The 22,493-nt window shown below is 29.2% G+C and overlaps 1 protein-coding gene across 2 annotated transcripts in view; it reads right to left on the bottom strand.

Moving 5' to 3' along the window:
- LOC121114478 (semaphorin-6D) overlaps positions 1–22,493 on the bottom strand; it is a 125,788-nt gene that overhangs the window by 17,405 nt on the left and 85,890 nt on the right. For both annotated transcript variants that reach the window (XM_040708451.2, XM_040708452.2), the window contains exon 2: positions 3,073–3,215. In XM_040708451.2, the coding sequence (XP_040564385.2) occupies positions 3,073–3,215 (143 nt within the window). The remainder of the gene's footprint in view (positions 1–3,072; positions 3,216–22,493) is intronic.

Below are 22,493 nucleotides of genomic sequence, written 5' to 3'. Positions count from 1 at the left end.
TAATCCTGCACACGCCCTTGCCTTCATACAGCCGAGACATGTTTAAGCCACTTAGTGAATATGTATTCACTTTTGCGGTATGAAGTAAGATACCCAATAATTTCAACTAGCATTGCTTAGAACATTTATTTGTTTTATGAAAATTATATTGACCTTATTATATACCCTTTCAAATAAAAACTATCAATTCATAATCTTTTATTGTGACAATCAATTTGGCCACATTAAGTCCAATTTACGACACACCCAATAGGCAAATAAGAATCATATGTTGAGAGAAATGAACGATAATTTGTGTAAAATTACAAATATAATCCACGCTCCATTTTAAGGAAAAACATTCTAGCTTGTTTTTGTGTTGTATATATTTGTGATAGGGTTAGATATAGAAGAAATCTCTCGTCGTGTATGTATTATACATAAAATTGGAATAGCTTATGATGTAACTACGCAAATAAAATAAATATCTTTGGTTGGATATAAATGGTATGAATATAAACCATTGTTCCCTGAGGATATATGTATATTGGTTCCAAAAAGATTCTTCAAAAGGAGTCAAGAAATGTTGCTTGGAGTAAATACTTATATAGTTTGAGCAATTGTTGTAAGTAAAAAAATTTCTATTTTTTTTCTTTTTTGAATTTATGACACCATGCTTTATACCTATATTAACAATAATATCTACTTAGAAAGAAATCTTGAATGGTATACATACAATAAAAGTACCTATGTATACAAACACAAATGGAAAAAAATTGCCTTCTTTTTTTAATGATGCATCTGCACGTACGAGTTTATTACTTGCAAAATAAATACCCATATAAAATAGGTATACCTGGTGTAGAAAAAGTAATGAGACCTTCCCAAAATATAGTTTTGGATAGGTGTTGTTGATTAAATCTTAAAGTTTCGATTATGTATTAAGCCTTTGATTGGTGTACTTGTTGTACACAAAAATTGTGGTTATGTCCAGATGGAGGCGAGAAGAGACATCACAGGAAATTTAATCCGTGTCGGGAGGACCACCTCAGACTTCATGAAGACACAGGTTTTATTTAGAGCTGAAGACTCCAGTCCCGTCACTTTCAGTCCTAAAACTTATCAAGTTCAGACCTAAATGACGTCATTCAACTGTTTATGAAGAACTGACAGTTTTAAGGACCTAACAGTCCTAACACTGGACTGGATCGTATAAATAAGGACTAGCCCAACACTAATCTAATTCCTTGTTTACGGTTTTTATTCAAAACAAGGATTCTCAACTTACATATCCTCAAAGTTTCCTGATAACTTGATGGATTATGTTGAATAAAATACAAAAAGAAATTTTTTAACACTTTTTTATATACAATAAATAATGTTCGTTGGCTTTTGATTGGCTTAAATATGGAGGAAATAATTATATAATTGACACTGTTGACAATAATGAATAATAGAATGTTTTCACTGACGTCATAAATTGCATCACAATTGAAGGAGGCACCATCTTGGGGACTCAAAGTGTATATATTTACGACATAAAATGTACATATAAATCTACATTAAATCTTGATTAAGGTTCATCAAAGGGCTTTGATGATATAAAAACTTGACATCGGTATTGAATACTATTCGATGTCAATGATAAGCACTGATATTAGAATTAAATCAAAGTAATAAAGTGTATTGAAAATCCATCAAATTGGCTAAATTTGTACAATTAATATTTTTATAGATCGATTAGGGAGGAGAAAAGGAGGATAATTTGATAAATATACTTTTTTAATTTTAATTGTTAATTTGTAAATAAGGTTGGATAACAATTTAATAAACCTATTTTTAATACATATTATGGTCAGTTTATAATAAAAGTAGGCAACAGAAGAATAGATTTTTGAATAGACAATCAAGTTCTTTTATTTGTTGGTCCTATTTCGACGTTCAACAGTTGACTGTTTTCCTTAATATTAATGAAAAAAGAATCATAGTTTTATAAAACTTAAATGTATAGCCCCCAAAATGGTTGATATCAATAATGATGAAGTCATATGAAAACGCTCTATTCTGAAATCAAATTTGCTGTTGTTTAGCTATCTTAGTTTATTCCTTAGTATTTAATTAAGAATAGTACGGCAATCGGAGAGAAATGGATAACTACTCTTGGTTTAGAAATTTCTGGATTCAAGTGATATGATGTGTATTCTATGTATGATGGATGTAAATAGTACGAAATTTGTGCAGTGAACCTAGGTATGCACATTGTCTTATTGGAAGAATTAAATCAATGAATGGAACAAATAAATATTTATCAAATTTGCTAATAATTTTTTATTATTAAAAAATATTTCATAAATTCGTACAACAAAATTTCAGTGTATTTTCTTTTGAAATATACATAAATGTATAGCATTTTATTTTTATAATTATGATTATTACCCTGATTTTTTATAAAATACCTTTACAAAGCACATTCAATTAAAAACAAAAGGTATTTAATTACCTTGTTCAACAACTCACTTTTATTATATACATGTATGTGTATACTGCGTGTATGCTTATACCTAAATTGTATATGTACATACATATATTTGCGTTTTTATTATTTCATGTAAAGTTACACTATAAAAAAGTACATGGATATTATTTCAAATTCATTCTTGGGAAAAATCAAGAGAGAAATTACTTTTTACGATACTTACATGTAACCAAAACTTGCTTCAAGCAAAAACGAAAGTTATTGATAAATCCTGCTTGGCTATTCAAATCTATGGCTCACAAAATTGTGTCCGTCTTTTTCTTATTCAATCTATAAATTTCCTAACTTGAAACTTTTAAAATAGCATATTGTAGGATACAAAAAAAAAGGAGAGAGCACGTGCCCAATTTATACCGCATGGTTTTTATTATATAATAGTTTTTAAGAAAATAAAAGTGGGACCTTCCTTATTGTTACTTATAAATTGCATTTGCAATCTTATTTTGAATTTAAGTATAATTCACCCAACCTTGTGATATAAATAAACTATTGCGTAAAATTTGTATTAAGTTTCATAAACAGAAAAAAATAGCCTCATTGAAAGGTAAAAAACTTACCTCATCAATGTTTTCACTCAAATGTGGAAGACTCAGATTGTAGACAACGTTACGTGCTCCAATGAGAAGAGCGTCCCCATCTATTTCTAGTAACTTGAAGTGATCTTTGTGTGTATTGTTGCCCATGAAGCGAAATATTGAGTCTGTAAAAAATATGAATAATAATTAAAATCTATTTGATTTACCAAATACAAAAGTGTCCGTTAGACAAGAAATTATTTGTATTTGTACATAGTAAATATATTATAACATGGAAAGTGCTTAGTAGTCATATTGGTTAGTGATAATGTTTGTTAAAAAATTAAGGCTCAGACGAAAAAAAAAACGGACTCGGTACAAATGACTTAACAACTTTAAAAAAGAATAAATTATACTACCATTTTTTAATAATATGATTTTCTACCAATTTAAAATTCAACTCATAGACTGAGGTGTACCATAATGTTATCATGAATTGTAAATACATCAACCCAATTAGTGCCAGAAAGCCTCAATCACATTTCTTTAGTATTATTCTTAAGTAATAATCAAATAAGTATATAAGAATGCATCATTAAGTGTAATAAAATCCATTTTCAAATGATTGTTTTACCTTTAATATAATCAAAAAAAAGTTCCAAAGAATCGTAGAGTATAAATAATTAGAATGTAATTAAATATGTATTTCACTTTGATGAAGGTTATAAATGTATCACTATTATTGACATCATTAGAAACCCTTTTGCTAATTTTTATGGACCAGAATTTGGATATAACCCAATTGAGCTATAATTCTAAGTTAAGATTGACACAACAATAAAAAATATATATTTGTTGCATTCAAATCATAATAAATCTATATAAATACACTACTAAATGCCTTCTTCAGCAAAGCACAAGCGCCATCTATTGGAATTTTTTGCAGATAATCGAATTTATTTAGAGGGTCCATTACTTCACCACAGATGTGTGTAGTAGTACTCATAAGGAAATTCTTCTTATAATTATTATTACTCTTTAATTAAAGATCTACGTGTTTAGTAATAACTAAATAAGGTTGTTTTTTTAAGGAACATAATTCTTTTCTCATTACCAATTAAACTCTGATGTAATAATAGCCACGAAAAAAACTCCATTTCTATAAATTTGACCTTCGCATTTTAAAACATTTCATCATTGGTTGATTATATAATAATATTATTCATCCATGCAACTAAATTCTTAGAGAGAGTGAATTAAAAATAACAATTTGATTACAGCTTTATTCCTTCGAGATAGATTGAGTAAGTCGTGAGTTTGCCTTTTAGGCATATATGTATGAAGGTAATTAAATCGTGGATGGATTTAATCAAAGTTCTACTAATAGAGACTAGATACATAGGAACCTATTATATCGAAATAGGTAGGAACAGAGAGACTCAACCATGAAACTCGTTACATGAATGCATACAGAATCTCATTAATAGGCAGATACCGCTTCCCCTATAAAGTTAGGTAGGTAAACTGTCCTAAGAAATAATTAGCTGATTACATCATGACAATACCCAACTACTTAAATACTGACAATCATGTCAGTTATTTACGTGTAAAGATATTCCTTGCGAATAATAAACGTATTTATAATAAATATTTTTGAAAAAAGTCACTTTAAAAACCATTTGGAATTAATAAAACATAGCTAACTAAAAAGTAACATTTAAAAATTCGGGGGGAAATATACCTGTTAATAAATTACAAAAAGGAATACGCATCCTTTTATTCATGCGTCCAATGCAAATCCTGAAAAGCCATTGAATTCGCTTTGGTTTCATATTTCATAATCCTTTTAATTAAAAAAAAAAAAAAACTACAAAAAGTGCATTTCATAAGCAATTTTCTTTAAAAACTCAGATATACACAAAAATAAATGTTCAAAATATTTTTATTTACTTTGGGAAATGAGATAAACTTAGTCATTTTAGATAACAATACAGTTGGCAATCCTGTGTAACTTTTTTTTTAGCTCAGTTGACAGCAAATCTACTCCCTAATCTCTCCATAAAATTAATTATACTTCTTTATTGTTTTTCTTTTTCTGCTACAGATCCCTACTTCTTGATGGTAGTAGTAGATATGGACTGTTGAGGTGGGGGGCCCGAAATTACCAAAATTAAATGCATTCTCTCTTCAAATGCGTAGAAGGCCCTAACAAAAAATAACTAATTTATTAATATAGATTTAAATGATGCTTTGTGTGTGTGAAAATGAAATTATTTTTCGGCAAATGAACAAAAGAGAGGAGGAAAATTAAATGTTTTCCATGTATATGTGTTTTATTGCACTGTGCTACAGATGGGGGTACATGCATTAAGAGGAGTAGCTAAAGGAAGGATATGCGCACAACGAAGATATTAAGGTGGGATATAATGTTTGATGTAAAGATATAATATTACTCCCTAAGCTGTTGTGATGTTGTATCGTTTAAATCTCTTTGATCACTTGTTCGTGCGTTCAGTTCTCTTTTCATCAAAAATTAGTTCTATTTTAATGCAAGGAGATTTTTTTATTCATTTAAATTATTATGATTTAATGTTGTTGAAGACCAAATAATTTTAAAAATAAATATTCATATTTTGTAAGCTATACTCAGAAACATGAGTGAATTTTGGGGAATTTTTTTAGAAGAGTATAGTAAATAGATATTAGGTAAATATGACTACATTTAACTATATTAAATTTAACTTATACCTTCCCATATATATATTTATGAAAAGTCCAATCCACGTTCTTAATGGTACAATTACCCAATTTTGAATGTAGGAAGGACTTGGATATTATGTAATAATAATAACTTGTAACTTTGATATTTCTTTTTCTTCTTCAAACTGCCTCATTTTTAATTTGATGGATTGGTTATTCATTCATGAATATTATTCATTATCCTATTTATTTGGTTTATTATTTTTTTTTTAAATTATTGAATGCACATAATGAGGACGATAAAAGCAACTTAGGAAGAATAATCAACGTAATTTGGAAGAGCTGGCAAGACTTTTACATATTTTAACCGAGAGATCATAGAGAAACAAAACTAGAAATGAGACAAAGGGGATTTTCATTAAAAAACTCAGTCAGAGAAAGCAGTATTTTTTATTTCAAGAAACCAATATTTACATACCATTTCTTATAACTGAAGTCTCTAACCACTTGGTATTTCCATGGAACCAATTATCCTGACTTTTCTCTTCATACGATTACTGTATTCAATTGAAATAACTAAATATTATAAACAAACAAATGTAATTTCATCTAATCCCCTTTTGTCGGATGACGTTAAGAACTCGATCTTTCCTATATTTTGTTCCTTACATACATTTACATCAAAAAATTGACGATACAACTCATTATATTTTTAAGATCCAATTTTCATATACCGATAGTAATTTTATACGTCTATATCGATAATTGTCTAAAGATGATAATTAACGACTGACAATATGTCGACACTGTTTAATATAATAACATATATTGATTTTAGAACTGGTTTGATGGATACATGTATCGAAATGTATCGTTTGGAGATTCCATGTATGAAGTAATTGTTGCCATTATTCCCAATTTGAAAATTATGTTCTATTTACGATATTCAAGAACCATATATTTTTCCTGTTTACTACGTATATTTTTTTCATATATAAAGGACTTTAACCCATACTTTTGTACAAGAGTCGAAAGTAACCTGCTTTAGGTTTTTTTAGAGGACCATACATGAATATATGATAAGTACAGCAATACTCCTATGAGTATGGGTAATTTTTTCTACATATAACCCGGAATATTGGAAACTACCAATTCTACTACAAAGTTGGCATCTAAGGGGTGGATTTTATTACTGAAGTAGCTTGAAATGAAAAACCCTACTGTAAATATATTTAAACTCATTGATTTTTTTAAATAAACGGGGAATTACTGTATTTTTTGGTTCGTAGAGAAAGATCCTCCTGACTGGTTCTCAAATAAGATGATGTGCATACCTTGTCAAATACACTTAAATATTCGTAATATGTACATAGATTGAATTAACGAAAAAATAAAAATATTTTTATTTTATAAATTCCATTTCTGCTCTATTTTTTAATATTGTTACAAATTTGATGTTTCTTCACAAGTCTTCTTTCTTTTAGTCTGCTAATTATCAACTTTCTTCCTTCCCCCAAATTCACTTGCTTAAATGAATAAGCATGCAAACTTGACCTCGTTACACGCATAGATCTACAATCTACATACATGCACATAATGGTAACGTAGATTGTAATTGAAATGTTAAAATTAATTATTATGAATGAGAAATGAACAAAGACTCACGGAACCATTCCTGATTATGATTATACATATTAAGAATATAATAATTAATTTTTTTTTGGTGGAAGAAAAAAGTAGAGAAACCATTGTTCGAACAGAAAAAATCATTATTAATATGATTTTTTTTTCCTCTAAAACTTATTAATGAAAAAATGTAATAAAAATTATGTGAGAAAAGCAAAAAACCCCAAGAAAAATGACTCATTTCATTATGATGAGCAAAATAAGCTATTAAGCTAAGACTGGCCTTGGATTTTTTTAAATTTTTTTCTCATTTCCTTTATATATTACATTCTTTGACTGATGTATTGTGACGTAATTAATCAACAATCAGGGATTTCATTGTTGAGTATTTCTATTCAAATATATATTTATAAAAAAAATTTGATTGTAAAAATAATAGTAAACGAAATTTAGTAAAAAAACAACAGCAGAGTTTTATATGTACATTTCCGGTTTGTCATGATGATTTTTATTAACATACATTATTTGAAAAGACAGAAAAAATGAGAGATGATATTATCAAACAGATAGGCTTGGGAATTTTATCACCATGTTTCCCGGTTGTTATTTTTTTTTTTTTTTTTTTTTTGTGCAGGGCGTAGATATGTACATTAAATATTCAGAACTTTTGTTATTAGGGTTATATACTTTTTATCTGACGATAAAAATACTAATTTATGCAGACATAATTGTGCCAATGCAACGTTCGCTCAACGTGCTGTAGATAACCATCAACACATAATATTATTTTTCTACCCAACACATGATTTGAAAAAATATCGCAAAGTAGATCATTTGTATTCTATATAGTCTGGAATGCCGATTATTGATTAAAGAATATGTATAATGGAGAGTCAGGAAATGCGAAAAAATATGGATACGCACTATTTTTATGCTATTTTTTTTTTTTTTTTTTTTTTTTTTTTGTCAACGCCATGATTTGACAAATATATTCTACATAATATATTACACAAATAAAACAAAATACTCTCATGAGTCATGAGTGATAGAAATACAGAACGAGCAATGACTCAAACTTCACACAGCATAACTAATCCATCATTAAATTTTTCAAATGAATAAGAAGCAAAGAGATAAATAAACATAAAATATTTCATATCTATTTTTTTGCTAAAATACACACAAAGTCTGTAGGAGGTTTTGTCATCATATTAAATATATATTTATTGACAAGTTTTAACCATATATATATTTTTTAATGAAGGTCCCCATAACGTAGTTGCCATCGTCTACCTATCATTTTTGGTCTATGTATGTATGTACAATGTACATCTGCTTGCGAGTGGATAATTTATTATTAAAGAAACTGCAATTTTTACGGTATATATACACAATATTATGCACTTCCTCTCTAAGGTAAAATCAATGCTGCTGTTTACTTCTACTTCTTTCTTTCTTCAGTGAAGAGCAGTTGTCGTTATTCCAGGTCTTTTCTAAATAGAAAACAAGAACAACAACAATATTTTAACTGTAATTAACGTATATTTTGCCAAATTTATGAGTTAATAAAAAATAAGTTATGAATCCTATCGTTGATGTTGTTTTCTTGTTGCTGTAATATGTGGCTCTGTCTGAGTTCTGAAGCAAACATGTTGATAAGTGACAGGTAAATCTCGGTGTATGAACACATAGCGGTAAATATGTCATCAATCTAATTAAATATTGATTTAGGTACTATATTGTGGATTCAATTGTGATTGACTCTCCCCCAGGACTTTCAGAGTCCCAAAGGAACTTTGGGACTCGGGATGTCTTTAAAAATGCAAATATGTTTGGGGCAATGTGAAGTTCTAAATGTGGTCGTTCAAGAATAAAATCAGTGTTGTTAAATTGTAATCAAATATCTCTCTTTTATACTTTCTGTACATATGTACAGGGTGCGTAAGCTATCTATGCCGCCATCTCTTGGCCAAACGCGGCCATTTAGGCGAGGATGTGGTTTATTTGTTGTTGTTTTTGTAAGATAGCTTATTCAAACCTGCAAATGGAATCAATAAACAAATTTATGGTGCCAAATATTTGGAAAAAGTACGGATGCCTCCTTAGAATCTGCGCAGGGAGAAACAACGTAACAATTTTTCAAACTCTAAGACGTTCGTTCCTAAGATTAAAAGGAAATTTGGGGTCTCGTCCGGACTTGGCTCCCTTCTACATCTCCAAAAAGGGATCAAATGTCTCCAAGATAATTATGACGACTTCATCTTGCCGTACTTTTGGCCTCCAAACTCGACGATCTGAATCTGATAAATATATCTTTTTTTAGGGCGTGATCGAAATACAAACCAACGGAACCCTCTGCAATACAAAAGACGAAATAATCAGTGGATCATGAGGAATTCCAGGTTGTGCCAAGGGACCAGGTGGCGAAGACCTGCTTGCGCTTTCGGTCTCGTATGGAGACTTTAATTTAGACTGGAGGTGATTTTATTGAATTAAATAAATTAAAATTCATCAAGATTTCATTATCTCGTTTAAATTTTTTAATTTGATCTATGGTTGGAGTAAAATTTTTGTTTGAAAACAATCCTTTTTAGTGGCACAGATAGCATACATGCCCTGTATGTATGCTGAAAAGCTAATTATATCAATTACTTTATCTACGAAACACATCGGAGGTTTCCCTGCTTATAGGTAGGAATATCGATATCTTTATATACATACATATATGTGCAAATAAAATATCTTATTTAAGACCTTATAGTATTTGATATTTGCTTCTACCCTCTACATATCTACGTTCCTACATTATAAGATGAACTCGCTATAAAACGTAAATCATATTTCACATGTCACCTGAGATGTAATTCACTCCACGTTGGATTCATATATGTACAGTACCTTGGCTCCCTCTGTTTATTTCATTCATACCAAAATCTACTGATGTTGGTGGATAATAATCCATATTATGTGACAACTCCACGTAAAATGGACTCAAATACTATCATGAATAAATAAAAGGAGGCCTTTTTTTTCATTATTACTATTGTCTTAGCAACACCATTCATTATACAATATACATTCTGACACGGCACATCTATTTGGCAATGATAACATGGAAACAACAACCGACCTTACGTTACTTGTTATTTTGTGCTATTATAATAAAGATTAACGCCATGGATTACATATATGTACATATATTGTATACTGTAAAAAACTTAATGAGATATTGACACATTTAGGTAAATACCCCACAGTTTACCATTGTGCTGAAATAATAATTCAAACACATCAGGCAACCTTGATTTAATAATAATAGTAATAGTTATTACTAGTGTTGTGTCATACCTCATTTAAAACTGAAAACTACAATCCCATCCACTTCCATTTAGCTCTGGTGCAATTCAGTCCTCCATATAAGTCCTAAAAACCCATAAAATTTTCTCCTTGATGACATCACTCAACTATATTTCTTATTTTTTGATGATTTCTAGTACTGACAGTCTAGACCGAATAAATAAGGATTGACACAACATTATTTATTTCCTAATCTTTAAAACAAAGTGACAAAATGCGCCTATTACATTGAATCGATTCCTAGTCTGTTTAGTATCATTTTTCTCACGCAAGACTTCGTTTTTTTATGACATCATAGATGACGTCACTTTATTATTTTCCCTAATGACTTATGCAACTTTTTCTTTACTTTGTAGAATTCGCCTTCTTAATTCAGTCTGAATTTATGGAGGTTGCATAGTTAGTTACGGAGTAATATTCAAGTGTTCCTACACCCCTAGCATACAAAAAATGAATTGTGTAACCAACTACATTTGGTAAAATATTAATCAAGTGGTTTTCCTTCTGTCACGTTGGTTATGACTGAAAAATGAAAAATTGATCTGACGTTTTACAAACCTATTTTTGTATATTAGTATGACGTGTGTTCACGCATAAGAATAGCTTTTGAGACCATATAAATAAAACCCAAAGACATATATGTCCATTTCAACAAGCATCCATCCCAAGAAACCATCATTTTTTTTTATTTCCCTATGATGAACAATGAATAAAATTAGCAATTCACGTCCCACACAGTGCGTATTGATATAACAAATATATTTATGTACTTATCCTATTATAAGACTATATTGCCTATCAGTGAGCATTATGAATAATAGCATTCAGTTAACATATAGCCAGGTAAATCATTAAGTATTCACTCAATAACAAAACAAACTAACAAAAAATATTCAATTTTAAATCATTAATGAAATCAAATATCCATTGAGCAAAATCAAATCAAGTGTGAAATAATCTTTATAAATTAAATAACCAGGAAATATTCCACCAATGCAGCCACTCTTACAATAATAAATACAAATACTAGTGTTGCGACTCATTCCTAGCCTGAAATTTTTTTTATTTCGTTCTTAAGTTATTTTCTTTTTAACCAATTCAAACTGTGTACCAAAATTAAAAAATTTTCTTTCAAAAAATGATTTTTTTTTACGTGGGATCGGATCAAGACCAAAATTGGACTGAATTAGTTAAAATTATAACTATATTATAACAGGTTTATAACTTCCTGACCTAAGTTCAGCTCTAATATACTGATATATACATACATATACCTGCTTGAACTATAGAATGGAATCAATCACATGACATGTGTATGTACAAATGAACATGGTACAATATCCATATTTCAACAAGAATTAGGAAGGACATGCTAAAAAGATAATGTCGAAGAGCATTGTACCTTTAAAACAAAAATTAGAAAAATGTTTGTACGTACCTCAATGCAACAAATTTATCAAAGAGGAAATGCCGTATTCATCTAAAAATATATGCATATAGTAATTATAAAGAATGGAAACCCAAGATAACTTTTCTTTACTTGCTTTAATCAACCTCCGGCTAATGACTAGAAAACCCTTTTTCATCCCTTAATAAAAATGTTTTACTATTAAAGTAAAAACAGCCAACTACTCTCCACGCCCATAAACTCTTAATTGAGATATCTCATTATGAATAAAAAGAGATCCAAGAATTTTCTCTTTTATCCTACCATATCTATATGAGTATCAAATAATAATGGATTGTCTTGTTCTTTGTATATATAGATATTAGAAGAACCCAATGATGAAGTGACTCTTGAGGTTTTTGACATTCCATCAAACCTAAGTTTATTGAGAAAAACATTGAGTGGTTAATAAAAAGGAGTATCGATGTACGTAATAATTATCCTTCAAACCATTCAAATTGAAATGAAAGAAGCGTTATAATTGATTTTTTTGGGGAGTTTCTTACAAATAACTAAGAACTGCATTTAAACAAATGTGCTACTAAGTATGCCACAAGCGGAGAGGGTGCACAAAAATGATACACCTCATTTAACATTCTGTTTTAATGCATTTATTTATGGAGAAAGAACGCCTTTAATGCACCTTTAATTTTTCAATCAATCAATGAAAGTTTTGCTTTTGAAAAAACTAATAAAGTTGTCTTTTTTTATTTATTTATGAGTAAGTTTTTGTTTTTTTTTAATTTAAAAAAAAATTGGAATTATTCATAGAATCAAAACCGGTATTAGTGACTCATTTTGTTGGGTTTGAAACTATACATACATGTTTGATTTATAGGTATCGGTTACAAATATAACCATAATGAGATTTAAAAATGATATTTTATGGTAACTGGTCACTAAAATGAAGATATCCCACGAATTAAATCATCATTTTTCAAATGATAATTGCAGAAATGATATTATTACATATTTGATCATCGTTATGAATATGAGAATATAATTAATCCACTAATTTAATGCAAATATTGATTATAAGTAACAATGTGGCTCATATTTGGAGACATGCTATGGTTCTTTAAATTGGTTATGGTATGTTGGACATTTTTGGATAGCCTCACTTTAAGAGATTTTAGTCATGATATCATATATCCGTAATAAAACAACTAGATTTTCTTTTAAGTCTATAGAACAAAAAAATACTTGATCTTGACTTAATCCCAAGCTTCTATTCATTTCAATGTCCCAAAGTATTGGTCTTATCTTAGTATCAGATAAAATGCTATCAACCAAAACACCACTTATAGGTAGATAAGTCGATTATTGTTTATTTAGGAGTGACTTAAACTTATGGGTGTATAAGTTGATCGATTTGTCAATATGTAAAAAAAAAAGTCCACAGAGATTCAAACATTGAAAATAGATTGTCTTTTAAAACTATTTTCAAAAGAAAAAAAAACACGAGAAAAAGGTTACCACACAATTTATTTCGCCATAAACTTAACTATCCAATGTGACCTTAACATAAATTTAAATCTTAATGTGTAATAAGCTTTTTCTATAAAATAAGATTTTTTTTTACAATACAAAGAAAAAACAAATAGAATAATAAATTGGTGAAGCAAACTTTCTGTTAATTAACTTAACATTTTCTGGATCAATACTTAACTTTACCTTAGAAAGAAGTAAGTAGTAAATATGTGTGTATTTATGTAGGTAATAGGTAAATGCTATAATTATAGGCCTTCATAAAGAAGAAGATGAGGAGGAAAAGAAAAAAAAGTTTTGTAATTGGGACACAGGTTGGTTCAAAAAGGTATATAAAAAAACTAATGATAAACTTAATTAGTAGATCATATATACAAACTAATTTAATTGTGTATATTTGGCTTTAAACTAGCGAATGCAAATCAATTTAAACTTTCTCGTTATCCTCTTTTGTTTTTAAAACAAAATACATCATTTGATTGCAAAGGATTTTTGTAGACAAATTGCATCATAATTAATAATAACAATTTGAACATCAAGACAACACAGTTGTGTGCATTGAAGAGCCTAAATTAAATTTTGACTTTATAGGGTAATTCATATATAAGTGTTTCATAAAAAATATATATAATTTTAAAGAGGCCCTGTTTTAAATACTTAACTAACTTAGGCTTAATAGGCTAATGAATACTTTAATTACACTTATTATTTCAACCATTTAATTTTGACATAATTTGCTCAGAAAGGTAACGGTAATAACAAGAGTTATTAAAAGTAGAATGGAGCCTGTGTATGTAGACAATGGACAAATTAGAATGTTCCACTAAAAATAATTGAAAGTCTGCTTATGCTCTGCATAAAGTAGTTTAATGCTTCTTGCATCATTATGAAAATTTTATGCTTCTTGTAGTGACTGAATTGAGTTCCTTTTAATAACCAAATAGCATTATCAAAAAAAAGGAGTTCCTACCTACGAAGGAAGATGAAGCTAAGCAATTACTTTGCAAAAAAAGCAAAAGTTATATGGGATCCATAAAAATGTTTTATATCCCCATTTTCTTTCCTTTTTCATGACGCAAAGGTCCTTCAAAAGGTCCTCGAAAGGAGATTAAAAACCTTTTTGTGTAAAACTTGAGCATACGAGTAGCAAATTTGCTTCCAAAATTAACTTTAGCGTGTGTGCGCAACAATTAAGCACTTGATAAGGTGTAGGTGGTAAAAAAAAAAAAAAGACTTGAAGAAGAAAAAAATGTAACATCATGTTTATTGATGGGTAATGGTCAACCATAGGAGCTGCTCTTGGAAATAAATAGCTATTTCGAAAGAAAAAATGTACAAAAATCATCATATTTTGCGTTGGTGTGTATTTGTATTTAAAAGGTATGTACTCAAAAAATATATTCAAGGATTTATGATAACGTGAAACAAAAAAAGACATATACCTATGTAGGTAATGCACGACAGTTTGGTTGTCTATTATATTATAGTTTTGATTAAATATTTAATCAACAAAGAGACAATTTAAATCTTATAGGTAATGTAAAAGAGTTAAAATTACCAAATATCTGCTTTCTAAGGATTCTATAAATACAGGAATGATTTGAACAGTCTGGATAATTGATTATATGTACGATATATTGGACTGTTTGAGAATACCAATGTTGCTTCGAAGTAATAAGCCCAATCGAGCTCAAACTTAGTTTCAACCCCGTTGTTCTTTGTCTATCAATATTCGTAAAAAATAATGAATAACAAACTTATTTAAGGGAACAAAGAAACCAATTTAAATGACACATATTTTATAGAAAAAAAGCTACCTACTGTATACTACCTAAAATTACTTTTACTATCTGACAGTATAGGACTGTGTGTAGTAGACATCATATTTTGGGTACAAGCCTACTTTTGACACAAAATGATATTAGACCAGTATACACAAATTACTTTTTCCGGGGTTAGCCATAAATGTACATTATACGCTTAAAAAAAGTTGATTATTCCTAATACAGGTAAGGAAAAAAAAAAGATTTAAAACTGAGTCATCAACTGTTCGGGATTGCTTTTTTTTTTTTTTTCAATATATACACCTATATATTAGTAAGAGTTGTTGAATATAAATTCATTTTTTTTTTTTGGATAGATTTTGTGATGACCTTTTTTGGAGTAAGTTATCATTTGTTAACAAGGTGATAGTTTCCCTTTTGGATATACATACAATATGGAACTAATAAATTGAAGTAATAAGTACCTTATAATATTACCCGGTAGATTTCGTTACTTTTTTAACAGAATGTTGTCACAACGTTTTATTTTATGACCAAAGAAATAAGACATGGAAAGAAGTCCAAATAAGGAATACGAAGGAAGCAGCAAATACATTATATTGCTTATAATTAATGATAAAAAATAAGATTAAGGCATCTATAAATATATCTACAAGGATTAAAATTTAATATTCGAAGACCTTGGTGAAATAAATAGATAAATATATTGTGATACAAGATAAAATGGGTAATTTAATTGGATTATATATTTTATTTTAATGACGTCATGGTTTGACAACTTTTTATGAAGTATCATAAATTTTCCTTGACCTATCCCGGATTTTTTTTGTATTCATACGAGTATATGCCTTCTACTATTATTAAGACAATGAGTTTTTTCTTTTTTCCCAACGCTCATTTAATTTATTCCTTAAATAAATGTTTCCTTGGCTAAAGGTGACGTTTACTACTGTTAAGCTTATTAAAAGGTCATGATACTGAATAAGCAGGACGGATATATATATTTATATCTCTATTTTTAAAAAATATATATATATTACTTTTTCACATGAATACTTCTCTTTGGTCGATGAAGGAATTCTTGTTAATTATATGAGGCTTTAATATGGTCTTATATAGTTATATGAAAAATACATACATTCAGTTAAGCATTTCAAATTTTATGATTGATAAAATAGTTATTCTACAACGATTATTATCTATTAACAATGTTAAATATCGACAAAGCAATTTAATACTGTTTTTAGACCATGAATATTGGACATTGGTCATTGATAAAAGACGAATAAATAAAATAATACAAATTAATTATGACAACGATAAAACCCGTACACTTTGCATTTATAATTAAGGCTTTGTCGAAGTGCGTATCAATTTTATGGTTAAAAATATCTTTGTATATTCATACATTTTTTGGCAATACGCAACATCAGTAAGCTATAAATAAATCCTGATGTTCGTTGAACCTTATTCTCCATGTTTTAGATTGTTTCTATGCAAGGCATGGGGAGGTATTTATCCCATGTAAGTAATCCATGATTTATCGGATAAAAAATCAGTAAAATAGTCAAAAAAATTGGCAATGATGTGATTTGTAGTAACGTGAAACATAAGCATGAATTTACATCTTTTTTTAATTAATGTTACTAGAAGATATTTTCCCACTCTTTTTCCACAATGAGATCTTCATCGTACATTTTAACTTTTCTGATGATCAATGATCAGAACACTAGTAGTATTAGTATTAAGTAGAAATACAAAGATCAACCGCTGATAAGAATAAACAATATAAATTTTCACATTCGTGAATATGGCGATACACATGAAGTTATATTAAATTTTGATTTTTTTTTTGTCTAGAAAAATATCTATAATGGATGATATTCTTTTTAAAACAATAAATTAAAAAGAAAAGATAACAATTATCTAATAAAGAAAGTATCATTGGCCTACCACGGGTTCCAGCTTGGACTTGAACTTCTTGCATTCATTTTCAAGAAGCCCGTATCTAGGTTGGCTCAAACAACCATTAACGGACTTTAGCTGTTGCTTATAAGGGAATTTGACCCCTGAAAGTATACCTTTCAAACGCTTAAAGAAAGCATAATCAAAGGATGACATATCCGTACTATTTGGGTCCTTTAGGGCGTTTACTGAATATCTTAAGTAGAAACTTGTACCCTTGTCTTGTATCCTGTCTTAGAGGCATTTTATACACATTAAGTCCAATATCTTTTGCGAAGAGATGGTACAGGATGATCTCGTTCAAATCAAACTCCCTGGCTAAGCCTTTACAGCCCCAATTTCAATTTTTTATTTAATAGCCTCATTGACTGTGGCCACTATCTTCAATAATCTTAATGGCTTTGACTTAACTTTATTGGGTATCTTAGAAGTCCCACGCATGATTGTTCTATACATCGTTGCTAGGGAACGACCAATATCATTCCATTGTATTTTCTCCGTTGTTTATGTTGCTATTATCCTAAAGAGGAACCAAGTACAGTAAAATTTCGACAACTGACTCCTAAGTTCCTTATTTTGGCATTAAGTAACAGTCCAACAAAAATTAAAGTAATGTATTAGTAAATAATTGTGCGTCATCTTAGACGTACACACCTACATATATGACTAGATATTTGGTATTAACGATGGTTTCGAATGTATCTTAATTTGTAGCTGGATCCAAACATATTGACCTCTCCCTATTCAATCTATTTACTAAATATCAGCACCAAAGCTCAACAGATTAATATTTATAATTTGTTTTCTAACAGGGAATCATATATGCAATTCAATGTCTGTGCAATAATCCAATTTTTATTTCATTTTGCCTTTTTGAATCTTAAGGTGAATTATCATACCGTTATGCATCTTGTTAAATTTCTTGCATTTAAATTACACAAATACATATACAGCACAGTCTAGATTTTATTTGGATCCAATCTCATCATATTTACATATCTACTTTCTACGTACATACTTTTTTATGCTTGTTAAACTATGAAAGGAATTCCTAATTTTTCATTATATAAAAACAAAAACAACATTTTGATAATATTTTATTAAATGTAAAAATATTATATTCCCATTGTTATTAGGGATAAAGATATAACTAAATTAGAGGATGTTTATTACAGGATGTAACAGCTATCTATGACACCACTTTGGCAATCTCTCTTAGGCATACGCAGGAAATTAGACAGCTGGGTTTTTTTTTCATTATATAGCTTGTTTAAACTTGCACTAGTTAGAAAAAAAATAATCAATTAACGAATTCGCTGTTCCAAATATTTGGAAAAGGCACAGAGCCCTCCTTGGAATCCGTGCCGGAAGCTACAACATAACAATTGCCCAAACTCTGGGACTCAGTGAGACGTAATTTGTAAGGTTATTATGGAATTTGAGGCAGAAGTAATGAGGGGTGGCAAACTCCAAAAGACACGTCATCCCTCCTCATTTGTTCCCCCAAAGGCCTCAGGGTCAATACGGATGCCTTTATTTGTGGTCTTTCAAATAGAATGGCTGAAATTCTTTATCTTTAATTACGAAAGGGATTTCATTGACCCTTTAAGTATAATTTTCGATGTCTCAAAAAGATTAATGATATCATTTTATTAAAAGAAATAGAAGATAATTAATAAGATGTAATTTTAATGAACTTTTGTGTATACAGACCACAATATGATTTTGTTATTGTATAGCGAACTACTTTATTTCAGGTATTTGACCAAGCTTTTCTATATACAAAGTGGGGACCCAAAATTTGCAGCAGGATATAATTACGATTATATCCCCGTATTTTTAATTACGAGGTTTCTTTACGTGATCAAAGTGATAGCTGAAACAAAAGAAAACAAGTTTTGTTTTCATCCCATGTCTCTAAATGTAAAAATGTTGGAGCAACAGTAAAAAAGCCAAAGCGTGTGCAATCTCAGTCTCAAGAAGACTCCAGAAATCTTTGGTATCTCCATCCGAACTCCCTACAATATCAAAAAGTTAATTACAGCCTCATAGAGTCAAGAAGAAACAAAACTTATGCAATCACAATATGACTAGGCGTATCTAGGCTGTTATTGCCTGTGAAGGAGAACATATTATCTAAAAATATAGCTAAATACAGTATCTAAACATATCAAAAATTGGTTTTGAGTTGTCTTTTTTAGATTCCATACAAATCATATAGACGTAATTTGACAGTGAGGCTACTGCAAGTTTTGGTCTCCACTATTAAGTTATTAGAAACCTGTATTAGAATCCCTCTCCTGCCTCTAAAAGATGATTAGTGCTTTAAAAATGGGTTCAAACACAAGGATTGAAGTAATGATTATTTCATCGTCTGAATCTTCAACATCAATCTATGTATGCACAAAGGCTATGACTAAAATAACTATATGTGAAATAAAAATGTCAATAGTTTCACATTAAAGTTTATTTAATAAAAAAATTCCTCCCTACTTTTTACAGATTTAGTTTTTTGTTCACATGACTTCCTTGGTCAGTTGAAAGAGCATATATTATATAAATAAGTATATAGTTATTTTTCAGTCCATGAACTGTATTTATATACAAACTCATGTACATATATGATATCTCTCTAATTCACTGCAGGAGGGGGTAGCGGAGAGAGAGAGGAACTTTTTGTACATGTACCTATATTAAATTATATGTTGTATTTAGATACATGCTTATATGTCTATGATAGGTAGAATTTGTAAACCAAAACTTGAAGTTTGACATTTAATATTAAGAACAAAGAGAAAAGCTATATTTTTCCCCCCCTCTATCTCGATATGTATGTTTAATAGTAGTAAGAAATCTTTTTAATAAATTAAACTATTACTATTCTGGGAATTGATGCAAAGGTCATTAATTTTTGTGTTTTATTATAAAAAGCCATGACGACATTGAGTTCAAAGAAATAAAGAAAATTTTCTAATTGGTAATACCTATAATAAAAATGTAGGTATAGGAAGCCTTTGTAGGTATGGGGAGACATTAACTTAATTTATTCGTCTAATGGACTAATACAATACCATTTCATACACTATTCGTCATAGCCTTTATTAATCTAATCCATTCATGGAGGAGACTCTTTATAAAAAGAAAGAAAACATCACGCAATGCCTTGGATGTTTTGTAATTAATATTATTATTCCAATAGTTATCATGGCCCCATGTTTGGTATCTCGCTAAATTTCAGACTGATCGGTTCGACTATTACGGACACTATAGGTATATGATAACACCAAAAACACAGTTATACATAGATATGTTTTTTTATAAACTATCTTCAAATGTGGCAGCTAGCCCCCCTCACAATAAAATTGTTATTTTAACTACTAAAAACTTTATTTACACACAGATAATAGTTCTTAGCATCAGTGAACAAATTGAATACTTTTTTATCATTATAATGTATACCTGTGAACTTATAAGCATCTAAAATAGTAGTCGGAGAAGATAATATTTTTAAAAAACCTTCTTTGAAACCTACATAAATTATTTCTGAATTTGTTAATAGCTCAGAAATTAATGAAGTATGATAGACAAAAATGCTTTATAGAATAAATGTGATAAATTAAGAAGAATTTACGTGGAATTTGGATTAAAAATGTGATACACACAAGATATTATAAAGATATTTGTGTCTTTTGGTTGTGTAAACAGCTCATGGAAGTAACGGAGGTTTAAATTATATCTATGGGGGATGAACAGATCTAATATAGAAGTTTCATGAATTCCTGATAGTTATAACGCATATTTCAAAAGATACAACTATTCACAATTGGAGGCTTAATATAGTGAGTTTTTCTTTTTCTTTTTCAAGAAGATATTACACACTAATGAGACAAAACAAAGACTTAGAGACATGCAGATCAGAACAAGACTTTGAGGGATCGAAAATAAGAGAAGTTTATTGATATTATTATTTTTTAGACAAGGAAAAGTTTAATCTAGTTGCTGTGATCTTTGTATTAATAGCCAAATCAAGGATATGAGTTGTTGAGACAGAGACATTTCAAAAATGTGTATCAATAACTACATCACTAGTTTCAAAATAGATATTGTATCATCCCTAGAAATTGTTTAAGATTCAAAAAATGGATTTTGTACAAATCAACAGAAAATAATGAAACAAATAAAATATTAATTATAAAAAAAGTTGTATCGGTCCTTAATATGTAATTTTTAGAACGCCTTCCATAAGGCATCATTTTCATTAACATTATAGTAAATTAACTCATTTTTTCCATTGAAATTATTTTAGTAATGTAACTGTATGCCGATTTCATTAGAATTGTTTACGATTATATTAATTTAGGCTAAATTAAAGAATTTATTATAAAGTAAAATTGATGTAGATTGATTGATGATGACATCAATACAAAGATAATCCCAGAAAGGTTGTTATAATTACCCTAAAAGCACGAAAGACCGCAAATGGCATTTTAAGGTTTCATTGTTGATATCTTGGAAATGTCAAGATGCCTGATTAGATTTCAAATCATAGCCATTCCACATACATGACTAGAAGATCTCCTCACTGTCTAATAGAGTATCCTCTAATTAATAAATGCACAAATTAGCAGAGCTTTTTCTTCCGGGTAAGGAAATATTGGAATAGTCTCTCCCTGAGAAGTACTGTAAATTTCAATGTCATAGTTGACACACACTGGCATTTTTTGCTGCTGGTCGAAATAAATGGTTGATTTCTATGAGGGTGTCATTTACCCAAAGATTGTTCTATAGGATGGTTTTTTGTTTGGGTATAATAATAAGTAAATAAATTAGGCCTAGAATGGATCCTGCTAATGAATATAATAAGTGTTTACATAAAGTTCCTGCTATATATGTGGTAAATATTTGACAGCAACAAGGGCATATTTTATCTAGGGTTGAAGGGAAAGTTTTGTTTTCTTTTGTTTTTTCCACGTTATCAAAAGATAACGATACAAACCACTGATACGATAATTATTCATTGTACGTTCTATATAAAATAAAATTATTTAGGAAAGTAAATATTTATAGAGCCAGAGTATGGCACGAACCTATTTGTA

The sequence above is a fragment of the Lepeophtheirus salmonis genome, chromosome 3, assembly GCF_016086655.4.
Source record: "Lepeophtheirus salmonis chromosome 3, UVic_Lsal_1.4, whole genome shotgun sequence".
Taxonomy (NCBI): domain Eukaryota; kingdom Metazoa; phylum Arthropoda; class Copepoda; order Siphonostomatoida; family Caligidae; genus Lepeophtheirus; species Lepeophtheirus salmonis.
This window is presented reverse-complemented; position numbering and strand designations above follow the sequence as displayed.